General features: G+C 51.7%; 12 protein-coding genes across 12 annotated transcripts; 5 read left to right on the top strand and 7 right to left on the bottom strand.

Moving 5' to 3' along the window:
* Nucleotides 1-9: 9 nt before the first annotated feature.
* Nucleotides 10-2,322, top strand: M409DRAFT_70956 (uncharacterized protein; the record flags this gene model as incomplete). Its single annotated transcript, XM_033818980.1, has 3 exons — nucleotides 10-614; nucleotides 668-1,530; nucleotides 1,586-2,322. 3 exons carry the CDS (start codon nucleotides 10-12, stop codon nucleotides 2,320-2,322), a joined length of 2,205 nt encoding a protein of 734 aa, XP_033660390.1.
* Nucleotides 2,323-2,880: 558 nt separating this feature from the next.
* Nucleotides 2,881-3,701, top strand: M409DRAFT_29973 (uncharacterized protein; the record flags this gene model as incomplete). The annotated part of the gene is made up of 3 exons (XM_033809699.1): nucleotides 2,881-3,136; nucleotides 3,191-3,280; nucleotides 3,334-3,701. 3 exons carry the CDS (start codon nucleotides 2,881-2,883, stop codon nucleotides 3,699-3,701), a joined length of 714 nt encoding a protein of 237 aa, XP_033660389.1.
* Nucleotides 3,702-5,320: 1,619 nt separating this feature from the next.
* On the top strand, nucleotides 5,321-6,381 carry M409DRAFT_70954 (uncharacterized protein; the record flags this gene model as incomplete). The annotated part of the gene is made up of 4 exons (XM_033818979.1): nucleotides 5,321-5,564; nucleotides 5,623-5,708; nucleotides 5,774-6,106; nucleotides 6,166-6,381. The coding sequence occupies 4 exons, from the start codon at nucleotides 5,321-5,323 to the stop codon at nucleotides 6,379-6,381; spliced, it is 879 nt and encodes a 292-aa protein (XP_033660388.1).
* Nucleotides 6,382-6,551: 170 nt separating this feature from the next.
* Nucleotides 6,552-8,383, bottom strand: M409DRAFT_70953 (uncharacterized protein; the record flags this gene model as incomplete). The annotated part of the gene is made up of 8 exons (XM_033818978.1): nucleotides 6,552-6,747; nucleotides 6,796-7,205; nucleotides 7,255-7,487; nucleotides 7,545-7,782; nucleotides 7,834-7,864; nucleotides 7,914-8,085; nucleotides 8,138-8,198; nucleotides 8,252-8,383. 8 exons carry the CDS (start codon nucleotides 8,381-8,383, stop codon nucleotides 6,552-6,554), a joined length of 1,473 nt encoding a protein of 490 aa, XP_033660387.1.
* Nucleotides 8,384-8,742: 359 nt separating this feature from the next.
* M409DRAFT_37922 (uncharacterized protein) lies at nucleotides 8,743-9,886 on the top strand (the record flags this gene model as incomplete). Its single annotated transcript, XM_033810829.1, has 3 exons — nucleotides 8,743-9,217; nucleotides 9,276-9,760; nucleotides 9,806-9,886. 3 exons carry the CDS (start codon nucleotides 8,743-8,745, stop codon nucleotides 9,884-9,886), a joined length of 1,041 nt encoding a protein of 346 aa, XP_033660386.1.
* Nucleotides 9,887-9,954: 68 nt separating this feature from the next.
* M409DRAFT_37919 (uncharacterized protein) lies at nucleotides 9,955-10,755 on the bottom strand (the record flags this gene model as incomplete). Its single annotated transcript, XM_033810828.1, has 1 exon — nucleotides 9,955-10,755. One exon carries the CDS (start codon nucleotides 10,753-10,755, stop codon nucleotides 9,955-9,957), a length of 801 nt encoding a protein of 266 aa, XP_033660385.1.
* Nucleotides 10,756-11,324: 569 nt separating this feature from the next.
* On the bottom strand, nucleotides 11,325-12,455 carry M409DRAFT_70950 (uncharacterized protein; the record flags this gene model as incomplete). Its single annotated transcript, XM_033818977.1, has 1 exon — nucleotides 11,325-12,455. One exon carries the CDS (start codon nucleotides 12,453-12,455, stop codon nucleotides 11,325-11,327), a length of 1,131 nt encoding a protein of 376 aa, XP_033660384.1.
* A 356-nt stretch (nucleotides 12,456-12,811) lies between these two features.
* Nucleotides 12,812-13,693, bottom strand: M409DRAFT_70949 (uncharacterized protein; the record flags this gene model as incomplete). The annotated part of the gene is made up of 1 exon (XM_033818976.1): nucleotides 12,812-13,693. One exon carries the CDS (start codon nucleotides 13,691-13,693, stop codon nucleotides 12,812-12,814), a length of 882 nt encoding a protein of 293 aa, XP_033660383.1.
* A 511-nt stretch (nucleotides 13,694-14,204) lies between these two features.
* Nucleotides 14,205-15,336, bottom strand: M409DRAFT_70948 (uncharacterized protein; the record flags this gene model as incomplete). Its single annotated transcript, XM_033818975.1, has 3 exons — nucleotides 14,205-14,506; nucleotides 14,565-15,035; nucleotides 15,090-15,336. The coding sequence occupies 3 exons, from the start codon at nucleotides 15,334-15,336 to the stop codon at nucleotides 14,205-14,207; spliced, it is 1,020 nt and encodes a 339-aa protein (XP_033660382.1).
* Nucleotides 15,337-15,581: 245 nt separating this feature from the next.
* M409DRAFT_29965 (uncharacterized protein) lies at nucleotides 15,582-16,625 on the bottom strand (the record flags this gene model as incomplete). The annotated part of the gene is made up of 1 exon (XM_033809698.1): nucleotides 15,582-16,625. One exon carries the CDS (start codon nucleotides 16,623-16,625, stop codon nucleotides 15,582-15,584), a length of 1,044 nt encoding a protein of 347 aa, XP_033660381.1.
* Nucleotides 16,626-16,686: 61 nt separating this feature from the next.
* M409DRAFT_70947 (uncharacterized protein) lies at nucleotides 16,687-17,921 on the bottom strand (the record flags this gene model as incomplete). Its single annotated transcript, XM_033818974.1, has 2 exons — nucleotides 16,687-16,697; nucleotides 17,312-17,921. 2 exons carry the CDS (start codon nucleotides 17,919-17,921, stop codon nucleotides 16,687-16,689), a joined length of 621 nt encoding a protein of 206 aa, XP_033660380.1.
* A 1,045-nt stretch (nucleotides 17,922-18,966) lies between these two features.
* M409DRAFT_70946 (glycosyltransferase family 31 protein) lies at nucleotides 18,967-20,452 on the top strand (the record flags this gene model as incomplete). The annotated part of the gene is made up of 3 exons (XM_033818973.1): nucleotides 18,967-19,085; nucleotides 19,221-20,079; nucleotides 20,129-20,452. The coding sequence occupies 3 exons, from the start codon at nucleotides 18,967-18,969 to the stop codon at nucleotides 20,450-20,452; spliced, it is 1,302 nt and encodes a 433-aa protein (XP_033660379.1).
* Between the last annotated feature and the right edge of the window lie 2,135 nt (nucleotides 20,453-22,587).

The raw sequence follows: 22,587 nt of genomic DNA, 5'->3' as shown, positions 1-22,587 counted from the left end.
ACAACGACAATGCCACAAGAAATAGACCACGTCGACGAGGCGTCGCAACAAAGAAGGGCTTACAAGGCCTGTCTGCATTGCCGCAAGCGTAAATCACGCTGCGACTTGGGAGGGCAGAACGGACCACCTTGCCAAAGATGCCGCCATGAGCTCAGAGAATGCATCATCCCAGAGGAGAGAGCCTGGCCAAAGGCAACATCAAACCTGGCAACGACTCGCAGACTCGATGCTGCGGAGATGTCGTCCACTGCGCCTGCGAAGAAGCCCCGACTTGAAAAGCCCTCGGTCCGGGAGTCGAGTGAAAGCGGCCACGCCCCTCGCCAGACTGATCTTGTGGGTTCGGTGGTACAAACCGTAGTCACAAGTGGAAAAGATGCTCTTGGTATTCTCTTCCAAGCTGCCGATTCCTCTGGTGAGATTGGACCCCCAACTGATGAGCTGGAAGACGAGTCCAACGAGCAAGCCCACAAACTGCCTGGTCAGTGTCCGCCGATACACCACAAACCCGTTGCGCTATCCATGATCTCCGACACAGCCCATCAAACCTGGAGCGCCAGTAGGTTTGTGAAGATGGGATGGCTGGTGCCCGCAGAGGCAGTCACCTACCTCGACCTGTACGTGCTCTTGACCTTCCATCAAGAAGCAAGCTGTTTGCTGACAACTGCAGCTTTTTCCGCAACATGGCGGCTCTCAGCCCCGTGGATCTGGGAGCCTATGCTGGCGTAGATGGGCATTTCGAACTCGTCACAAAAGAGCCTCTGCTTTGCTGTGCGATACTCATGATTTCGTCTCGTTATCACATTCTGCCGGGGGCCGCTGGCGTTTCTCGAAGTTATTTCATCCATGACCGCTTCTGGCACCATTGCCAACACCTGGTCATGCGCTTGGTATTTGGTCAGGAGAAAGGCTCGTCGGCGAAGACTCGAACCCTGGGATCTATCGAAGGGCTCATTGTCATGTCGGAGTGGAACCCCCGGGCGCTTCACTTTCCTCCTGAGACTGATGGCTGGGACTCTGACTTACTCCTCACCCCGAGCGCACCTCGACCTTCAGCTTACACACAGGCCAAAAGCCTCGTCGACGTAATCGAACCTGCGAGGAGATCGGACCGAATGTCTTGGATGCTCCTTGGATGTGCACTGTCTCTTGCGCACGAGTTGGATGGGTTCGAAGAAGAAGATGGCCCAGAACCACTTCCGCCGAAGATATCACAGTCAGCACGGCTCAGGGGTCTACTTTACGTCTCGATCAACCAGCTCGCCGCAAGACAGGGCACGACGTCAATGCTCGCCCAACAACAGGTGCCTTTCAAATCCGAGTCTCCATCCATGCCATCTTCTATGCCGTCACACGACGCCTTTCTCCAAGCGTGGACCGAGCTTGTGAAATTGTTCAAGTCTTTCTCGGACATTGCGTTTGCTTCCAAGTCAGCAACAAGGAGGCTGCTTCGGTCTGGACGGTACACTTCGATTTTGCAGCACTTTCAGCCGCTACTTGTGCAGTGGGGAGAGCGATACCTTGGCAGCACGAGTGAGTCTGTATCCTATAAGCTCTGGCGTGGCTTGGACTGATACTCCGACACAAGACATTGCCAAGCAAATGAAAGACCACCTCTTCATAGAACAGCACTACACCCAGATCTACTTCAGCTCCCTCGGCATGCAGGCCGAATGCGAACAGGTTTCGGCCGAAGGCTCTTTCGCCACGTCAGGCACAAGCGGTGTCGTTGATCATGAGCATGCCCAGCAGGTCATTGCATCCTCATGCGCTCTCCTTAAGCGAGTGGTCCAGCTTTCGGAAACAGGCGTGCTTCGCTTTGCCCCCGTCAGAATATTTATTCACGCGACCACAGCTTCCATCTTCCTTTTGAAAGCCCTTGCGCTTGGTGTGCGGAACAGTCAGCTTCGCTCAGCATTAGGCATTTTGGACAGCACTGTCACTGCTTTGGGGACCAGCGTTCCTGATGATATCCACCTTGCGCATACTTACGCCTCGCTCCTCAAGACGCATATCTGGAGATTGAGACGGGCTTTCTCGGTATCACTGACGGGAAAGCTCATTTCCAGCCGGATGTCGACGCCTTTGGCTCCGGAAGGAATGGATCAGGAGTCTAGCACAAGCTGTCAACCAGGTCCTTCTGCGTCGGCTCCCGTTGACAATGTGACTATGAACGACTTTTCTCCGTCTTCCTTCAGCGATTGGTTTGCCCTGCCTTTCGACCCGACCATGGCACCGCTCTTTCCAGTGGGCGATGATGGACAGACACCTCTGAGCTCTGCAGGCGATAATCTGGATTTCCTGTGGAATTTCCAAGCACTCTGATAAGAGATTTTTGACTGTCTGGACGTGTGGTACCGTGCGAAGTGCTCGGGAAGGAAGAAAGACAGGCTACTTTGAAGGACGATCTAAACCGGTACCGGTCTATGATATTCGCAAAGTTTTGGGGACCAGATGTCATCCCAGTTCCGATCTGAGCATCTCATAATCATTACTAGCTATGAGTTGAATCCCACGTCAAGCAAGCAAGTTGTGGCATGACGGCTGCTTCAGCGAACGACATTGAGCCAATGAGGTGATGAGATTTGGGAGGAAGCATTCACTCACCGAGGGCTCGGTACGGGCCGATAACGTTGATTGTCCGGTTTGTCAGCTCGGATCCTTCTACGCCCGAAAACGGGACCGCGAGAGTGCGTTGCTCCTGCCAGGCGTGGATCCAACCCGTACAATACCAGCCCACCTAGGTCAGGCTCATCAAGCGGCGACCCAGGCCTACGTTGAAGCAGATACAAAAGCGCTCCACCCGTCGTCAAAGAAACCAGGCTATCCACGAATTGTTCTACATCTATCTTCAATCGGCTCATATTGTTTTCCAAAGCTTCAATGGAGACCGTATTGGTTGTTGGAGCCACTGGAAATATCGGCGTTTCTGCAGTAACTGCAGCGCTTCGGTCGAAACGCAATGTCTTGGCTATTGTCCGGAACGACGAGTCGAGCAAGAGACTCATCAAACATGTTGGTACCTCCGAGGGTATCATCTGTGTACAGGCCGATGTGACCTCGGACAATGGCGTCAGGAATGTGGTCGACCAAGTTCGCGCAGGCAAACTCCCAGCCTTCCAGCATGTGTGGTCAAGCGGTTCGTAACGCTGGAGACTTCAGTGGTACTTCGGGCGTCTAATGTTCGGCATAGTTGGCGGCGAATATGTTTCAGTGCCCCTCGAGGAAATCGACACTGAACGTCTGCGACGTAACATGAACATCTCGTTCGAGGCCAACTTCTGTAAGCACCTCATCTTTCGGCTTCCCCAGAACAATACCTGACGCAGTTTCCAGTCGCCTATCGCGATACCATTGGCTTCCTCAGAGACCAGAACCACCCGCAGAGCACATGGACCATCTGCACTGGGATGCAAGGGGAGCTGGCAATCTTCCCACTGCCGGCCATGACTCAAGGAGCGTTGTTCCCGATGTGCATCGCTGGAATGCGAGAGAATGAGGAAACGAATGTGCGTTTTAACGAGGTCTTCTTGGGCTTTCGAGTCGAACACGACGAGGATGCTATTACCCACGGCGTGGTCAAAGCCTCCGACTTTGCGACTGTGTACGAGCTGATTCTCAACGATGAAACGGCACGAAGTTCTCGGATCAAGGTGCTAACACCAGAAGACATGAAGAAGCTGAACATCCAGAAAAGGTACTAGAGTATTCAGCTTGGTACTGCTTGGAAGCGACAGATTCGAGACGCAATTCGGTGGAGCAACCATTCGAGACTTGTTCGATGTCGGCTATAATCATGTTCCCTCCGCTGTCTACGTACCGTCTCCCACCGCCCAAACACATGTATCACGCTTGTATTTGATCCAGGCTTGGTGCTAATTCGTGGTGCTTCCCTGCCTGCCTTGGTCCAAGTCCCAGGCTCCAGATCCATAGAGTACGTCGAGCAGATTGATAACCGGACCCGGACCTTCTCTGCAGGAGACTCTGCCCTCTGCTTGCCCCATTTCCAAGAATCCAGCTTCCATGTGCCAGCATTCGAGCCGTAGCATTCTCAAGCACCATCCGTACATCTTCCGCCGTCCAGATAGGAGCTCTTGTAACTGCAACCTTCACCCAGCCGTTCCATAAACGAGAGCACACGTGGCTTGCGGTACGTATGCTCAGTCTTGGACCAAAGGGTGGCATAATAAGGTTTGGGGAGTTGCTCCTCCAAGAACCAGGCTTTTGTTGCAGCCCACACCTCTATAAGTCTAAAATGTCCTGCTTCATTTGGATCTTCGAAGACGTCGAAAAGTATGCATCTGGGCTCCTGAGCACATGCATTCCACACTGGGCGATGACCTTCCTTCCAGGCTTCGATGAGGTTTGGGTGGATGTAGAAATCGACAAAAAGCGTCACCTGCGGATCTTGTTGTGGCATGGTCGTCCTCAAGGTGGTGGATGGTCGCTGGCCTATGTCCTGAAAGTACAAAGAGAAAAACGATTGAGAAGCAAAGAAGAATTTACGACCGTTCGGGCTCAGTGTGCGGAAACATTGTTGATTTGGCTTGAGGTTTCTCTCAAACCTGCCCTAGGGCTTCTCGTGCTCATGTCTCCGAGGAGTAATTAGGGGCTGGGCTCAGCGTAAGGCACATTCTCGACTTGGCGTGTGCCTTTACTAAAACGAGCCCTAGGGCTTCTTGTGCTCTTGTCTCCGGGCAGCAATCAGGGGTACATCCGGGAGATTGGTGTGGCATAGACCCCGACTGCATTATTGCGATTCCATGAACGCGCAGTAGAACAACATTCTGATCCAAGTATCTCGGCCTTGATGTAGACCAGGCCCAACTGTCTCTCGGATCGCAGAAAACGCCATAGATGTGACTTCTTACTATTGCTACTGGTATGTGCGCGTGAGTCAGGGTCAACAGTCCAATTCGGGGGAGCGACTTTGTGATGCGGTAATGTTTCTTAGACCTGTCCCTGATGTCGAGCTGTGGGCATGGATGGCCATGATAGTAGGCGATGACGAACCCGACCCGGACTTAAGAGGTCTACGTTTCATTCAGGACGTCACGCTTCCATTGTCATCTTGGATACATGTAGCGTCAACGGACAAACGCAGACCAGCTCGACGAAGATGGCATGGGCCACGTAAGTTCACCGCCTCAATGACGATTAGTACAGGACTGTCCATTGCCGATGATCAGACGACTGGCGACGGGATGGCTGTGATAAGACATACATGTTCAGCTCCAGCCCTCGTGAAGTGGAAAATCAATACTTGCGGCCTCGCCTGCTCTTTTACTTGCAACGGTTGCACTCCGTTCGCTTAGCTGAAAAAATGCAGTTCGTGCTCTGCGGCGCTTTCGCACTCGCTGTGCTCCACACAGGGGCTCAAAGCACAACATCAAGTCTAATCAACCCCTTGACGCGATATTCCAACAACTACACCCTTCCCGTGCTGGAATTCCCCGGCCTACAGAGTCAGTTCCAGCCGCCCATCGATTGTGGTGAGCATTCGTACCAAGGACACGGACGCCTGCAAGGGCGGCCTGCCCTGATTACTGGAGGCGATTCAGGTATCGGTAGGCAGCCTGCTGCGCTACGGCTTGGTAGTTTCATTCTCTAACGACTCGTCAACAGGTCGAGCGGTTGCCATTGCCTACGCGCGGGAGGGAGCCGATATTGCAATCAACTTTCTCCCCGAAGAAGAGTCAGACGCCAAAGCTGTACGCGACCTAGTCGAAGCTGAGGGGCGACGTTTTTCCCTATTCCAGGCGATCTTCTGAACGAGACTTTCTGTGCTCATCTCGTCTCCGAAGCCGCGGAATCGCTTGGAGGGCTGGACATTCTCGTGAACAACGCAGGATACATTCAGAACCACGAATTCATAGGCAATCTCTCTACTGGTCAGTTCGACAGGACCTTCCGGACGAATGTCTATGCTGCATTTTTCCTCACTCGAACCGCTGTTCATATACTTCCTCCAGGCTCGAGGATTCTCTTTACTAGCTCTGATGCTGGATGGAGAGCACCGCCTTTCCTTGTTGATTACGGTGCAACAAAAGCGGCATTGGCATCTTTCGTGAAGAGTCTGTCTAGACAACTTGCACCCAAAGGAATCCGAGTACGTTTACGTTAGTAATCATTACGAAGCACACGGACTCTGATAAATACTGGCTTTAGGTCAATGCCGTTGCTCCCGGAATAACTTGGTCTAATTTCGATTCCATCCAAGGCTTTACTACGGAAGACATGTACAGGCTTTCAGGAGCTGAGCGTTTTCGACGTGCCTCGCAGCCAGTCGAATTGGCGCCAGTGTATGTATCGCTTGCGGAAAGTGTCAACAGCTACACGTCTGGCGCAATATGGGCCGCAGACGGGGCTCTTGGATCATTCTGAGACAGCTCCAAGACTTTCAAATGGTCATCATTGGTTTTTCCCGCCTGTTCAGTTTCGGGACAACGGTGTGAAGAGATTGGAGATACACAATTTAAGAAGAACTGGTTATTTATCGTTAGGAAGAGCTCGTTGTTTCCCCAGCCAAAACGAGTCGCTGTGGATGGTTTGTATTAGGTCAAATATCGAAAGTTCGGGTTGCGATCCCCATCTTCCGTGACGTCCAGCCTCAGTGTGGCATCGACGGGACCATGAAGTCTTTCCCGCTTCTTGTTCTGCAGTTCCAGTGCGAAGTGGTGGCAAAGGCTCAGTATCGTGATGGTGAAGGTCAGGCCGCAACCAACCGCGCAACCACGCACGAAATAGGGACTGATCAGTTGTCAGCATGAATCAACGATGAGACAACAGCGCACTCACACGTCAGACTTTGGGAAGAGCGTACTGCTCGCGAAGGAGCTGCACTGCCCAAACATGGCCAGCAGCGCCAGACCAGCACCGCGCTTGGAGTGGCCTTGCTGGTTGTTGAGCAGCCAAGTGATGTTGATGGCGAGTGCTGGGAAGATGCCGCAAGTCGCAAGCCAGACACCAGCATAGCGGACGCCCGTTTTGCTGTCATCTTCAACAATCGCAAGTATCAGGTAACCGACACCACCGACCGCAGAGCAGAAAGCCACGATCCAGCCTCGCTTGCCGAAACGGTCTGAGAGAACAGCACCTGCGATGCAGCAGAGGAAGCTCACCAAGTACGGAGGCGCTGTGAGACCCTGTGCGTTGATCGACGAGTAGCCCATGTTCTCGACGATGGTTGGCAAGAAGTTGGAGAGACCCTGAATTGGAGTTAGCAGTTGCGTCTGTGAGGGGGAGCGTCAGGCTCACGGCAAACGAATAGTTGCAACAGAAGTGAATGATAGTATGAACATAGTTTTGGTAGTCTCCAAGACCTGCAATGACCTGTCTCCAGGAGACCTTAGACTTCTTGGTGTTGTCGAAGGTCTCCAGCCTCTCGAGCGCGAGTGTTTGATCGTCTTGGTTCAAGAATTTGGCTTTGTCTGGGGCGTCCGCAAGGAAGAAGTAGACAATCACAGAAAACAGTACAGTCGGTGCACCCTCTGGCAGCGTATCAGCATCTTGTTTTCCCCTTCGACTCGACAACGGGATTCTCTTACCGATGATGAACAGCCACCTCCACGATTCAATGGAGTGCCGGATGTGAGTGATGCCAAACGCCAGAGCGGAGGCAAAACAATTTGCCAAGGGCGACATTCCCAGCAAGACCGATACGCGGAAACCGAGCTCTTGACGGTTGTAAAACAGGGAGAGATAGTAAGGAGCGCCGGCACCAAACCCGGCCTCGAAGATGCCCAGCAATGCTCGACAGACTATGAGCTCGGCCATGTTGCGGACCTGCATATGTCAGCACCCATCAGACGAAACATTGTCAATGTCTTTACTTACCGCACCCGAACACATCGCCGCAGCACCCCAACTACCAGTGATCAGCAACAAGCATCCACTAGGCTGTAGAACAGTCTTACCATATGCACAGTACAGCAACGTAGATGTGGGCAGGCAAAAGCTTCCAGAACAAAGTCGTCCACTCGAAGAGAACATAACAAATGTAGAAGGCGTTGAGCACCCAAGACCACTGAGCACTGCTGAGACCCAAGTCTTGCTGTGCCCCGGCTGTCTTGGCATTGCCAATGTTACCTGTCGGTGAATGAGTATTGAAACAGCTCTCTCTTGATTGGGTCCTCCTCACCTCTGTCCAAGTATGAGAGAACGTAAAGACAGCAGACGAGAGGCAGGACTCGACGATCGAACTGGTATCGTTAGTGCTCCGAGACGGATGTGACTTTATGAACACACTGCTCACTTGCCTGCGTATCTGCGCTGTCCGCTCGTTGTCGATCACGGGTTGCGTGATTGCGGTCGACTCTTGCTCAGCCTTCTCGACCATGTCGACGGTCTCCTTTACCTGGGAGTCTCGTTTCGGGGATGGCGACATCTTGCAGCACTTGAACGAACAATGTCGCGATCAGACTTGCCGTGCACAACGCTTGTACATCGACTCGCATATGTAGGAGTTAGTGGAATATGTAATGCAGCTGCCCAGGATGTACCTCCTCTCCTCTCCACGGGGCCCCGCGTTTCGGAGAGTGAAGGACATCTGTGGTGGAGTCGTGGTGCTGCTATTTCGGCCCGTCGTTCTCCTGAGATATCCGCGACTTCATCGGCCGGAAGCGGAGAGTCTCGTCAATGACAGGCCCGATCGCAATTTGATACGTAGACGGGTATGCAATAAATATTTTACAGAAGTCGAAAGACGTCGAGCTCTTCAGCTACTCCATCCTCTCGAAATCAACTATGGCACCCTATCCTTTCCAATTCGAGGCCCAGCCTTACGAGGTGACGAGTAAGCCGGGTCAAACGCAGGATGTCCAGATCACACTTCAGAATGTTCGCGGCAAGATACCTTCGCTTCAAGCATCTCGCCTCCGCACCATGATGTTAGAAGCTCACAGGAGTCCGGAGAAGATTCTCGCGCACTGCTGCAGCTACGACGGGCTGTCATCTCGGCTCGTCGAAGAGGCTGGTTTCCCTATGGTGTTTCTTGCGGGCTATCCTGTTGCTAGCTCTTATGGGCTTCCCGACACAGGCTACATTGCTATGCAAGAAGTATGCGACAAGATCCAGGAGGCCGTGAGGCAGGTCAGTGTACCGGTCATGGCCGACGGCGATACTGGCTACGGCAGTCCAATGAATGTGAAGCGGACAGTGGAGAATTTCGCACATGCTGGAGCCGCTGGTGTCATGATCGAGGATCAAACATGGCCAAAACGTATGATCACTGGGCGCTATCTGCAGGAGTATGTTCATGAGCTAACTATCTCGAGAAGGCTGTGGGCATACCAAAGGCAAGGCAGTTGTGTCTCGCGGTGAAGCCTTTGCTCGCATCCAGGCTGCTTGCGACGCTCGAAACAGTGGAAAGGACATCTTTGTCCTTGCGCGGACTGATGCCCTGATCCACGGCTGGGACGAAGCCTTGACCCGTGCCAAGGAGTTCAAACGCATTGGCGTGGACGCCGTGTTCGTCGAGGCGCTCCCAGACCGAGAATCGATGAGAAGATGTGTCAAGGAATTGGACATCCCCACATTCGCGAACATAATTGAGGGCGGCCTGACTGAAAACCTGTCTGCCAAAGACCTCGCGGAGCTGGGCTTCTGTGCCGTGGCATATCCATGGACTCTCGTGGCGGCAAAGCTGAAGTCGATCCGAGAGACTCTGGAAGGACTGAAGAAGAGAATGACAGTTGGCCCACCTCCGATGGTGCTCAGCTGCAAAGAAGTTTGCGAGGGAGTTGGATTTAAAAATACTGGGTATGTACGGGAGGCTGCGTCTTGGACTTTGTGCTGACCAATATTTTAGGAGCTCGAGGAGAAGTACAAGTACAATGAGTCTGGGCTCATCAACGGTCAATCATCAGCGAATGGAGTCAACGGACATTAGAGATTGAAGCATAGGCATGACAGATGTCAAAGTTCTCCTTAATACCAGCAGCCGAAAAAGGAGATCCTCTACCTCTCGTGACGGTATTTACTAGCCTGCTCAACTACGTGCTTTGCGAATTCGTGTGGATGGCTCACATATACCAAGTGCCCGCCTGGAAGCAATTTGATTTCAATTCCAGCTTTGGTCGCACCCATAACGTTCTCGAAGAACAGGGCCATTGGCGTCTCACCTCCGACAGTCCAAAACAACGGTCTCTGTGCCACTGTCTCGAGATCGTTGATTGGCGTCGACAGTGGAATCGTTCGTGGATATCCCCGTGCCCAGACAGGATAGTTCTTCCACAGCCGTGCGTGCACTTCGGGGCCCAGTCCTTCCCAAGCTTCCTGGAAATTCTGCATTGACCGATTGATGACATCGAGCTTTTGAGAGATAGCTTCGTCGTCATGATTGTCTAGCTCGAGTAAGAAGTCCATCAGCGTAGTTGGTGCTTCGTGGACCAAGGCGCTGCGAACTCGGTCGGGGTAGTCTTTGCAGAGCACTAGCACTGTCGACCCGGCCGAGCTGCAGCCCCAAAAGGTTGCCGTGGTGATCTGTAAATGGTCGAGAAGGTTGACGACGTACGAAGCCAGCTTCTGTGCCGTGACTTCGGTGTAGGTTTCGACCGGAGCATCAGAAGATCTGGACATACCGGGCATGTCGAACGTGGTTACTCTGAACCCTCCAGCGGCAATCTCTGTCATGGGCTTGCTGAACATCCCGCACTCCCCGAGTCCATCAGGTATCAAGACGATATCTGGACCGGAGCCTTCCTGTTCGTAGTACCAAGTAATGCCATTGCTCGTAGTGATAGTTGCCGTGGATCGCATTTTTTCTGTTCTCGAAAACTTGAGGTTTCTTCTGCTGGCACACTAAAACGCTTAAGTAAGTCCAGAGCCGCACTCCCAGCCCTATTGATCAACGCTCTCCGCGTACACTGACCTGAAATAAGTAGCAGATACGCGGAGGGAGCTGATCACTAAAATCGCCTTTCCCGAAACTATTCAAGGTCCCACAATGTACTCGGCAGCTGGATAACCCGACGGCATAACGCACCTCCTCTTCTCCACAATCCTTCCAGCGCTCCCCACACTTCCGACGTCCCTCAAGCTTCAGCCTTGACGATTCACCGCGCGACGCTGTCTGTACTAAGGGCTGCTAAAACAGTTTGAGTTGTGAGACGAGGCTCAGGACGTATAGTATGAGTTTGAGGTTTGGAGCGAGGGTATAGTGAATACCCGCCAATTGATCTTACCCATGAGATTGCTACGTATGGGCTGCAACCCAGCGACCACAAGATGTTCCTCGACTAGATGCTCTTTCAAAATATTCGGTTCTCCTTCCACCATCTATAAGGCGCTCTCAAATATCCACCAGGCCATCAACAAGACACGGAGTATCAAGCACCTGCGTCTCTGTTGCGTCTCAAAGATGTTCTCCACGCAGGTCTTCCCGAATTGAAGTAATCATCGATCTGCTCCAAGCTCAACTTGGCGGTCTCTGGCACAAAAAGAAAAGCGAGGACAAACATGACCAAAGTCAACCCGAAGTAGAAATATCCCACGTTGGTCCCCATGTTTCCGTACTCCAGCCGCAGCATGTAAGGCGTCCAGAATGTCGCCGCAAAAGACCAGATTTGATACACAGCTGCTGAGCTGGCTTGTCCGTACGTCCTGGGCCGCAAGGAGTGCATTTCAGACGAAGTAAGCCACGCGGCACCGCCGAGTCCTGCTCCGAAGCAGAATGCCCACAAGCAAATGAATGTCACGAGGACATTCCTGGCCACTTCACTGTCTGCGCCCGAACCTGAGCTGACCGCAGCAAAGGTCAGCATGCAGAATGCCGTTGCGGCGGAGCTCCACAACACAGATCCCCGACAGCCAGCATACTCGAGGGACACTGGCGACAGCAGGCTGCCAGCCAAAGTACATGCCGAGATGGCAACGTTCGTGACATAAACGTTGCTAATACCAGCTTGCATCAGGAAGACCGTGCCATAGGTGAGAACGAACTGCACGCCACACAGGGCCAACATGGTCAGGATGAAACCAGAGAGTAGCGTGCGGCGTAGGTTGCGTCCTCTGTAAATATCGGTCCAAGACGTAGAGTGGCGGCTGACCTCTTCGTGCCGGAGATGGCCTTGAACAATCTGTACCAAGGTCTCAATCCTGGAGCTGTCAGGGACTCCGTTGAAATAGAATGCAAACGACCTGTGTGCTTCGTCTACGTGATGCTGGATCAAGAGCCATCGAGGGGACTCTGGAAAGCGCCAGACCAGACCTGCCAGCACCACTCCAGCAGGAATTTGGATCAACACGAGAACTTTCCACTGCCAATCATTGGTGACAGGCTCCAACATAGACGAGCCAACAAGGATGCAAGCACCGATGAAAACCCCCAACGCATTGGCGATACCGTACAGGCTGAGCAAGACGGGTCGGTTGTCCGCCGGGATGCATTCAACGCCATGGGTGATGCCGACCGCTATTAAAGCGCCAAGTCCTATTGCTGAGATGCATTTTCCGGCCATGAAAGCTACGAAATAGGGTTCAAGGCGAAGCAAACCAGACGAGCCGTGAGCCGTGACTTCTCGTGGGAGCCATCGACGCTGTCTTCGGTGAACTCGAGGTTTTGTATTGCTGGCTTTTCGTTTGAAGCCATGGCCTCCAGTTGTGGAAGGGGGCAGGACTGAGCAATAGAAGACACAATCTACCTCAAACACCCTTTCTGGTACCGTCTATATCAAAGCATTCATTGATACAGCCATCCTCCGCAGTGGTGTAGATACTTCATGGGGATCTTGGGGGAATGGCTGTGGGACTGGCACGGGCGACTGTGGGACGACATGCGGAGAGCCGTGATGCGAGGCTGTGTGTAGACTGGGTTTCAATCCAGGGGGTGCCTGTGGCGGGACATCTGTCGCCAGATGAAAAAGGCCCCCGCAGGGACGCCCACGATGGCGACGATCAACATGCCATTTCTCAAGATGTTTCCAATTCCCTTGATAGCGATCTCTTTGAAAGACTGCGCATTGTGGGCAGAGTCGTTGACGTGTGGAAAGGCAACGCTGGGGATTGGTTTCTCGAGGAACGCACACAGTGGTTCCCACCCCTCGCGAAGTTGGTATTCTAGCAGACGATCTTTCGGGACGATCGAGCGGACGAAGGCGTAGTGTTTGCGGTACTCTTCACGAGATCTCGCTTTGGCAGCAGTAACTGTCCTGGCACTCCCAACCTGCTTGTCGACTCCTGCCGCCCCAACACCGACGATTCGACCCAGCCAGTACGGGTCAAGCATTGCGAGCAAGGGCAGTGTAGGACTCAGAGCGTTTTCAACGAAGCCCGACCAGGATCTGTACCAAGACTCCAACTCCCGCTCGACGAGGACGACCTTGGCATCGGGGTAGAAGGCGATCAGCTCAGCGGCGAAGAGATGGCACGGCATGTCGGTAACAGCACCGCAGTATCCCAATAGCCCATCGAACTGCCGCTTGGTGACAGTTCCCTTGCCTTCGAACTTGGCCGCGAAAAGTTCTTGCCACACATCGCAGTCGCGGACGTTTTCGTAGAAGCTGCTGAAGTGGTATGTGTTGGGGTATCCCAAGGTGTTCAAGGCGGACCGCATAGACATGGTACCCGTGCGAGAGTAGCCCAGGGCGAGGACCTGCATGGGTACAGTGCGGGAGCATCGTCGTCGATCAATATTCTGGTCTTTATTGTACATGAGCGCATAGTTGCCGATACGATCGAAGTCGGCTTTCGTGGCCATTGTAACAACCAGGGCAGGCGCAAGAATCGGATGTGACGGTACTGCAGGAGAGCTGGCTCTCGCCTAATATAAAGGCACGGCCGTAAGTGCGTAATGTCAGCAAAATAGACCGATGTCTCGATTAGGCATACATCGCTTAATGACATGTCGACGGGCTTGCTGACGACGGGAATCGCAGGGACCGTCTCGGTCGCCTACCTCGTCGTTGCCAACGGATAGATTCAGCTCTGCTTGCTAATCTCCAAACGAGTCAATATTAGCGCTTACCTTTGAGATGGACAAGGCGTCCGTCAGACACGGCGAGATGTCTGTCGCTCGTAGAGGAAGGGGGATGGATGCAGCTTGCTTGATTCGGTCACGCGGTGAGAAATTGCCGGCGTTGGAAATGACCACGAGAAGCACCCCACGCATGCGGTAGATGTATGTAGAAAGTGTCGCTGATAGCCGCGGAAGCCATGAAAGCTGCAAACAGCAGGAGAAGCGAGGGACGAGAAGAGGAAAGACGCGTTCCTCAGTAACATGAAGCCACAAAGTCTCCCAGCATTTGATCGACGCTCGTAAATCCGGGTCGCCCAAGTCTTCTGAGCAGCTCGTCGGAGCGTGCGATTGCGGCACTGGCATCTGCCAGGTCGATGCCTTCGTTGGCTCGATCCTCGCCTACGACGACGTCTGACCGGTGAGCACGGATCTTAGCACGCAGGGATGCCCAATTCTCTATTCGGTGGTATGCAAAGACGCGCTCGCCTTGCACGTCGGGCAGAGCCACCGCTGCCACCAAAAGGCGGGCGGTGTCCTGGACATCAACAACGTGGCCTTGAGGTTGAGTTAGCACATTATCAAGCAGGTCTCCAATATGTTATGATGGACTCACTTATTGGATTGACTGCATGCAGCTCCCCGGCCGCGGCTCTCTTCAGCATTCCCATGATACTTGTTGCGAGGCCAGTGTCGGTGTCTGGATTCAACAGTCGGCCAAAATTTGCATCCGGGACGACAACGTTGGCGATGAATTTGGGGTTGTGCTCTTCGACCCAGGTCCAGAAAGACAGTTCTGCCAGAGTGCGTCCTGCACTGTAGACGCTGAGCGGGTCCGCATCGGCCTGACAGAGAGATCTGATAATAGCAGCGTCGTTGAACATTTGCCGAGTGAGACGTCGAGGCTGGTCGTGAATGACGTTTTGAACGGCCATCGAGGAGGACACGAGAACGAAACGCTTGATCGAGGATTGCGAGGACGCGGCAGAGAGAGTGTTGGTGATGGTCTGGATGATTGGAGCGATAGACTTTGCTGGCTCGGCACTGAACTGGACGGGTGGCGAGGCGTAAATGACCCCAGCAGCTCCTAGAAAGACATGATGAGCAGAGTTCGGAGTGTCTCAAACACGGAGACACTGACCCTCGAAAGCTGTATCGAAGGCCCCATCCCTCCCAAAGTCCTCTACCTTGACCAGCTCGAACATCCCAGGCCATTGAGGATCGAAGAGCTTGCCCATCCAAGCCTGCCGGTGAACATCTCGAACAGTTCCACGGACACGGAAGCCTGCCTGAAGCAGCTTCTCGCAAGTCTCGGCGGCGATGTGGCCATTTGCTCCAATGACCACAACGACCGAACCAAGAGGGAGGGCTGAATCGTTGATCTGCATGTTGTAGTGAGACGAAAGTGAGTACAGACGCAAAAGTCTGCCATCGGCGTGTGACTTTATACCTCTGCCGCCATGAATGCATTTGTAAAACTGTTTCGCTTTCAAAGACCAGTTGCATATATCCGCAGAGCTCGGAGTTCCGGGCTCCTGCTTGACTTTCATCATTGCAGTTGTCAGGTTCAATCAGGCGGGTATGACGGCCTGCTCTTCGCATTGATCGTTGGGTAATAGCCCGAGCATCGTCGTTATAGTCTATGTTTATCATGCTGTATCTGAGGAGCGATTGAGCGGGCTGAAGATCGGTAGTTAGCGGATATGATGTTAAGATCACCAGTTTTCACACTACCTTCTGCCACCAGCATTAAGCCAAACTCGTCTGCTTCTGCATACCACAGCTCACTTCGGTCGTCCATCTCACCCCCTGCATGGAACTGTAGCAGCTCATGCATCTTGTAAGTGCCGTCCTTCCACAACTGCAGCCACTGACTGTAGAGTCGAACCCACGCCTCCTCGTCCCTGGCTTGCCACAAGTATCGCGCTGCCGGTGCTGGCAGAGGATTCAATTCCCAGCACATGACGATCGGGTAGCCGTTCAGAAGTGACCAGCTGTACTCGAGTCGATGCAGCGCCATGATAGTCCGTCGTTTCGCGGAGACTGTGGCCCAGCTCTCCCAACCGGGCATACGGTGTTGAGTTTCCTCATCAAGGAACAGACCTGTCGCTGCGAGATGGCGTTTGGCCTCCCACACTTCGATTAGGAGCTGCGCACTGGCAGACTTCGTCAGTATTGACATCTCGCCGAAGTCGAAGAACAGGATGGTGAGCAAGAGCAACAGAGATTGCGAAGATGCAAGTAGTTCGGATTCGTTGAGAGAGGCGTGGTCGCGGAGAATACTCCGGACCTCACTCAGGAATGTCCTTTGCACGAGATGTGTGCTGCCTTCCGCGTGGATGGCCCACATCTTGACCAGTGTATAGCAGTTCGCCAGAGCCTCAGGTACGGACTGCACTGGATGGACGATGGGGGGAAGATAGTCGAAGCCGTAGGTGGCCATCAGTCTCGCCCATGACTTGACCACACCGATGTGGAGTTTGATGATGGGTTTGGAGAAATGCGAATCGGGAGGAGTCGTGGTTATTTCTGAGTTACCGGCCAAGATCTGTAGCCTCTCTGCCGAGATAAGACCGTCGTAGGAAGTTTCTCCAGTAGGCAGGGTGATGGTTGTCGATGAGATGTCCTTGTGCTCGGTGTGGTCTTGAGTATTGGCCGATGGAACGTAGCTGCACATCAGATTTCGGTCCTTGCATCTGCCGCAACGAGGGTGACGACCATCACATCGTACCTTGGCATCACAGCAAAGCTGGCATGCCGTTCGTCTGGATCTTGAGGGCACATCTTGTTGGCAGCGTCTGACATGGCGAGCCAGCGAGGACTCTGTGCAGGGAATAAGCCGTGATTCCACATGGGCGGGAGGGTGCGACGTACTGTGTGCAAAAGTCTCCGAGCATTTGGGACAGGGCCCGTATTGCTGTCTTGGTGCCATAGCAGGGGGCGTTAGTTGGGCGTGGTGTTGTTGAAGGTGCTGCGCTGTGTCGGAGGAAGCCCAAGCTTATCGGCGGATTCGTAACGGAGCTCGGGACTCCGGGCATCGTCATCGTGCGTTGATGGAGGACGAAGGATTGTGATGTAGAACCCTTCCTTCAAGCGGTGCACAAGCACCACGTGAATGAGCTAATGTAGGCTTGAGAAAGTCTCTTGACATTGCTGATCACGACCACCGCCATGCTGCCAATGCAACGACAAGTCCGGCGACAACAGGCAGCACTCTCTTCGCGAAGACGCTCTGAAGCTCCGCTGTCTTGGCTGCCTTGAACGCCTCAATCTTCTCTTTCAACGCATCGGCTTCATTCACCCAGGGAAAGGCAGAATCAGGAACATCCTTGCACAGGAAATTGCACAGAGGCTGCCATCCACTGCCCAGATGATACTCCAGTAGTCTGTCCTTGGCGACGACTGCCTTGACGTCTTTGTAGTGGCGGCGGTATGCACTCTTCGCATTCGCTCGCATGCCGTCCGCTGTCGCCGCTTCCAGCCAGCTCTGTGTAATCTTGAGACTCAGACGGCCCAGGATGGACCCCAGCAGCGGTTCGACGTAGTCTCGAACGAACTTCCCAGATGAGCTGAGCTGCGAGTCAATCACTCCTTCCACAAACGATGTGTACCACTTGTCCTCGTCTCTTTGTACCAGGACGACCTTGGCCTCGGGATATGCAGCGCACAGCTCTCTCCAGAAGGCGGCACAGGGAAAGTCTGTCGTTGCACTGCAGTGGCCTAGCAATTCGTCCCAGTCTTTGCGAGTGAATGCTTCCCCACGACCGTAGTATTTGGCGTCGACGGCTTGCTCCCAGCGAACGGCATAGGCAGGGTTGTCCATCAAGTCGAAGCCATGAGCACAGTGTTGATAGCCCAGTATTTCCAGCGCTGCTGCCATCGAGCGGGTTCCTGTTCGCGGGAGTCCGAGAGAAAGCACTTCCAGTGGTCGAGTTCGGGGCTGACCCGGGGTGTATTGGTCGCCCATGGGCATCAGAGGTAGATGGGTTGCTGGAGCGAGTGTGCGTGGTTAGTGACTGATGCTTTGTCTTTTTAACACTGCAATCGTGCTATCCTTCTCATCACCAGTGGCCCCTGATGAGCTTGAGGGAGGATTGTTGGACGGTTAGGTGCGAAATCGAGCCGCTCCCATACTCCCTCTCCCGGCTCGTCAAAAGTGAAGGTGATATTACGTGGCGGTGCGCTTGGCATCGGTAGACAGGGGTCATGGCCGAGGTTCTTGAATCTCTGTCGACCCAACTTCTCCTCTCCCGTATCACTGACCATCATCGCGGCATCATTTCAAGCTCTGGTCCATTTCCAGATGATCCAGATACCTCAACTTGGTGCGAGCAGCCGCACTTCGAGATGAGGGCCAAACTGAAAGTCGTTTTCTCCTCCTTCGCAACAAAGTCCCAGCTTGTCGACAATGGGCCGGCTGAGGATCTGGCATCCCACGTCTCGAGCTGACACAATCATCCGGCTTTTGACTGTCAATAACTGGGGACCAAGTCGAAAAGCGGGCTACTTTCGCAAACGAGAATGTTGCCTTCGCAGTACTGTCTGGTACCTATACCGAGTTCTGCAAACATGACAAGTCGCCTGTCGACACTTGTCAGGAGCAACATTCACGCTAGTGGATCCATCATCTGTTCTCCGGCGAATCACATCATAGCGGCTCCAGAGCGTTGGAACCGTTGTCGACGATCCTTCTACCCCATGGAGAACCTCGTGTCTGAAGAAATTCAAGCCACTTCCATGGACGCCTCTCAAAACTGAGAGCGCTTGCTTCGGAGACTTCGCCAGCGAGTCCTGTCGATGCAGCACTCTCCCGTGCCAGGCCGCACGCACGACTCGCCGTGGCGTTCATTTCAGCTGAGCCGCTGCATCTCCTGGAGGGGGCATGGCGGCGCCATGAAGAATCTAATAATTCAAACGGTCCTGGTAAGATCTGCGTGAGACCATCGGTGTTCTTTTTTTGCATATCCCATACACTCTCTGAACAGAATCCCTTTCTTCTTCCCTTTTTTCGTTTAGACATGACCAGCATGATGTACAACGACAAGGCACGATTCGCATCGCTGGAGCGGACACCTTCTGGCAGGCCGACACCGAAGCTGCGCCGTCGAGTGCCTCAGAGAACTGTCTGTCTCCTTGCGTCGGTTGTCTTGATCTCCTTTTTCTACTTGTCCTACAATACGAATCGGCATACCGCTGGCCATCAGCAACCACAGGATGCGAGGGGAGGCAGCAACGCACAATCCACTCCCACCGGCGAGCTTCCTTGCCGGAGCCTTCCTGGAGCCGACGACGTCGTTGTAATCCTCAAGACTGGCTCCACCGAGCTGCGAGACAAATTGCCGGTCCATCTGAACACCACACTGCGATGCTACCCACACTATCTCATCTTCTCGGACTATGAAGAGACATACAAGTCCGAGCACATCTACGACGCCCTTGAGTTTGTCAACTCGTCCATCAGACACACACATCCCGACTTCGAGCTTTGGCGCCGTTTGCAAAAGGGTGGCAGGGCTGCTCTGAAGCCGCATGAGTTGAGTGGGCCCATCAGCAGGCCTCAAAAAGATGCCATGGGCAAGCCATCGAATCCGGGCTGGAAGCTGGACAAGTGGAAGTTCTTGCCCATGGTCAACAGAACTTTGCATGAGTATCCGGACAAGAAGTGGTACATCTTCGTGGAGACGGACACATATGTCATGTGGCAGACACTGCTGAACTATCTGCATGCTTTAAACGCGGAGAAGCCGTACTACATCGGCGGGCAGATATGGATAGCAGACGTTCAGTTTGCACATGGAGGGACAGGCTTTGCAGTTTCCCATCCTGCCATGAAGAACGTCGTGGATATGTATCAGGCTGAGCAGACCGCTTGGGAGAAGTTCACCAATGATCACTGGGCAGGCGATTGTGTGTTGGGCAAGGCTTTCAAAGATTCTGGAACGAACCTTACTGAAGCATGGCCAATCTGGCAGGGCGACGATGCGGGCAAGATGGAGTTTTCGCGAAAGGATGGGCCTGGAGAAGGGTATCGGCTGTGGTGTATGCCGAGTGTGAGTTACCATCATCTTGGGCCGACCGTGGTTGAAGAGCTTTGGCGATTCGAGCAGGACTGGATGAGTCGGCCTGCGAAGGTAGGCGTATGTTCTCCGCCCAGTTACGGCATACTAAGCATATCAATAGATGCCCCCGAAGACTTTGCGGCACAAAGACGTATTCGATGGGTACGTGCTTCCACGCATCAGCAAGGCAAGATTGGATTGGTACAACCATGCAGACGAAGATCGAGGACCCGTGCCTTCGCTGGAGGTATGTGCAGATATATGTGAAGCCGATGCAGCTTGCCTGCAGTATGCTTTGAGTACAGACTTCCGCTGTCTGTCCTCCTCAAAACCAAACCTCGGGGAATATTCACGAGGCATGGAGAGCGGATGGATGGTGAATCGGATCGAGAAGTGGGCGGACAAGATGGAGCCATGTCCCAAGGGTGCCAATTGGATAACGTGAGGCTAGTCAGTTAGTCTCTGTCAGCATCCTTCACCCTCCGAATGACGAGAGTATCATGGCCGTGGGTATGGCCACCGTTGCGGCAGAGATGAGGTCTGCAACAACACTTGGGTCGAGATACAGCGACCGAGACCATCGCAAGCAATCTTCCCGGCAAGCCTTGCCCAGGCGGAATGTCGCCTCGTTCAACTACATCCTCACAGGTGTTCGCTGGTCCCGAGATCCGGTCTTCATTCTTGTGCAGAACGCCAGCGCTGGCTTCGAAAACGAGCAACAACAATGTGCATCTGGGGATTGTATTGACTACTCCGAACTTTTCATTGCAACTGCTGATGGCTCTGGCAAAAGGCAGCTGCTGAAAAATGAGAGTGCTGACAAGTTTCTTGCGAGCTGGTCAGCAGGAAGACATGTAACATTCAGATCCGAGGGCATTGGACAAGCCGACATGTATGGAGTTGTCATGAATGGCTGTCCCGCCGCCACCGGTTCGATCAAGCAGCTCGCGGCATCTAAGAGTGTTCACGATGCCGGAGCCCTGTCCCAGACGGCAATACTTTGGCCTTCATGCCAAGAAGACGCAAAGAGACGACCCAAACGGACAGCAAGGCTTCACGACTGGCCGCTGTGCACTATATTGTCTGCTACGTTGTAAATCTACCGGAAAACCACGGTATCTACTATACCTCCGTGTTAGGCGGGAACTATAAACAGTACTAGACTATCCCGGTAAAAACTATGCCGCTTGCTCTATAATCTCTACGACGGAAAATATATTACCTACGAGGAGTATAGTACTCGAGGAAGAAGTATATTAACCTCTAAAATAGAATACTCTATATATACCTTACTACTAGGTATATAGTCTAGCTGTCCTCGAATTACTATTTCTCGGTAAATAGAGAGACTAGTAGATAGTAGCTAGGATATACTCGATAACTCTATAAAAGATAGTAGTATTAATAATAAAATATCCTATCGAGCTCTAATATACGTAAGTATTAAAGTAACTTTATATATATTAACGCTAGCTTTATTTTCGAGTATAATATATCGCCTATAATAACTTTACTAGACTTATACCTACTATTACTATAGTAAATAAAAGTATACTAATTTTATAGTAGAAGCCGTAAAGCGTATTCCTAGCTTTATATATATTTTTATATAGAATATTAGAATTAAATATATTATATCCTATTTATATTTTTTATTTTAACTTATAGTATTATTTATAGTTAGTAGTAACTTAATAGTAAGCTAGTTTTAACCTATACTTATATTTAGGCTTTTTAGAAGTTATTATACTATATAAAAGTTTTTAAAAGTTAGAGATAATAAAGCTACTACTACTACTATTAAATATAAAACTACTAGAAAGTAGAAAAAGCTTATAAAAAAATTAAAAACTACTAAAAATAGAGAAAAAGTAAAAGTATAGCTATAAAAGTAAAAGTAAGAATAGTTAGATAATTCGAAAAATATAGATATTAAGTTATTAGATTAATTAATAAATAGCTATTTAGCTATAGATAATAAGTAATAAATAGATTAAAAGAAAAATAATAAAAATAACTAGTAGTAGTAAAAGTAGCTAGACTATTACTACTACTTATAATTATAAATTATTTATAATAAAAGAGATTTTAGTATTATAGATTAAATAGAGTATATATAAGCTCTTCAGAATTAGTATATATAACTACTTTTTAGCTTTATTAAAAAAGTAATATATTAGGATCGGTTCGTTAATCCTAGAATCTTACTTAGTACGGGTACTAAGCTTAAGTCTTTAGTTAGAGCTCGTTAAAAGGAGAGAGTCGGTAGACTACTAAGATAATCTTAAAATAGAGGTTTAGATATAATTATAAACTAAATAGTAAGATTAAATAGTAAGTTAAACGCTATTATATAAATAATAATATTATTCCTATATATAAAAAAGATTCGTTCTTTATCTAAGTAGTCTAAGTAGTCTAAATACTAAGTAGTCTAATTAGCCTAAGTAGTTAGGCGCTTAGTTAGGCTTTAGCCCCTAATACTTAGTTCGGATTATATACTAGGCTACGCTAGCGGAACGTATCCGTAATACTATCCCCTCTTTAGCCTAGCTCTATCCCCGGAGCTTTATAAACGTA

This window comes from Zasmidium cellare (genome assembly GCF_010093935.1).
Source record: "Zasmidium cellare ATCC 36951 unplaced genomic scaffold M409scaffold_58, whole genome shotgun sequence".
NCBI classification, from domain to species: Eukaryota; Fungi; Ascomycota; class Dothideomycetes; order Mycosphaerellales; family Mycosphaerellaceae; genus Zasmidium; species Zasmidium cellare.
Note: the sequence above shows the minus strand (reverse complement) of the source record. Positions and strands in the feature narration are given on the sequence as shown.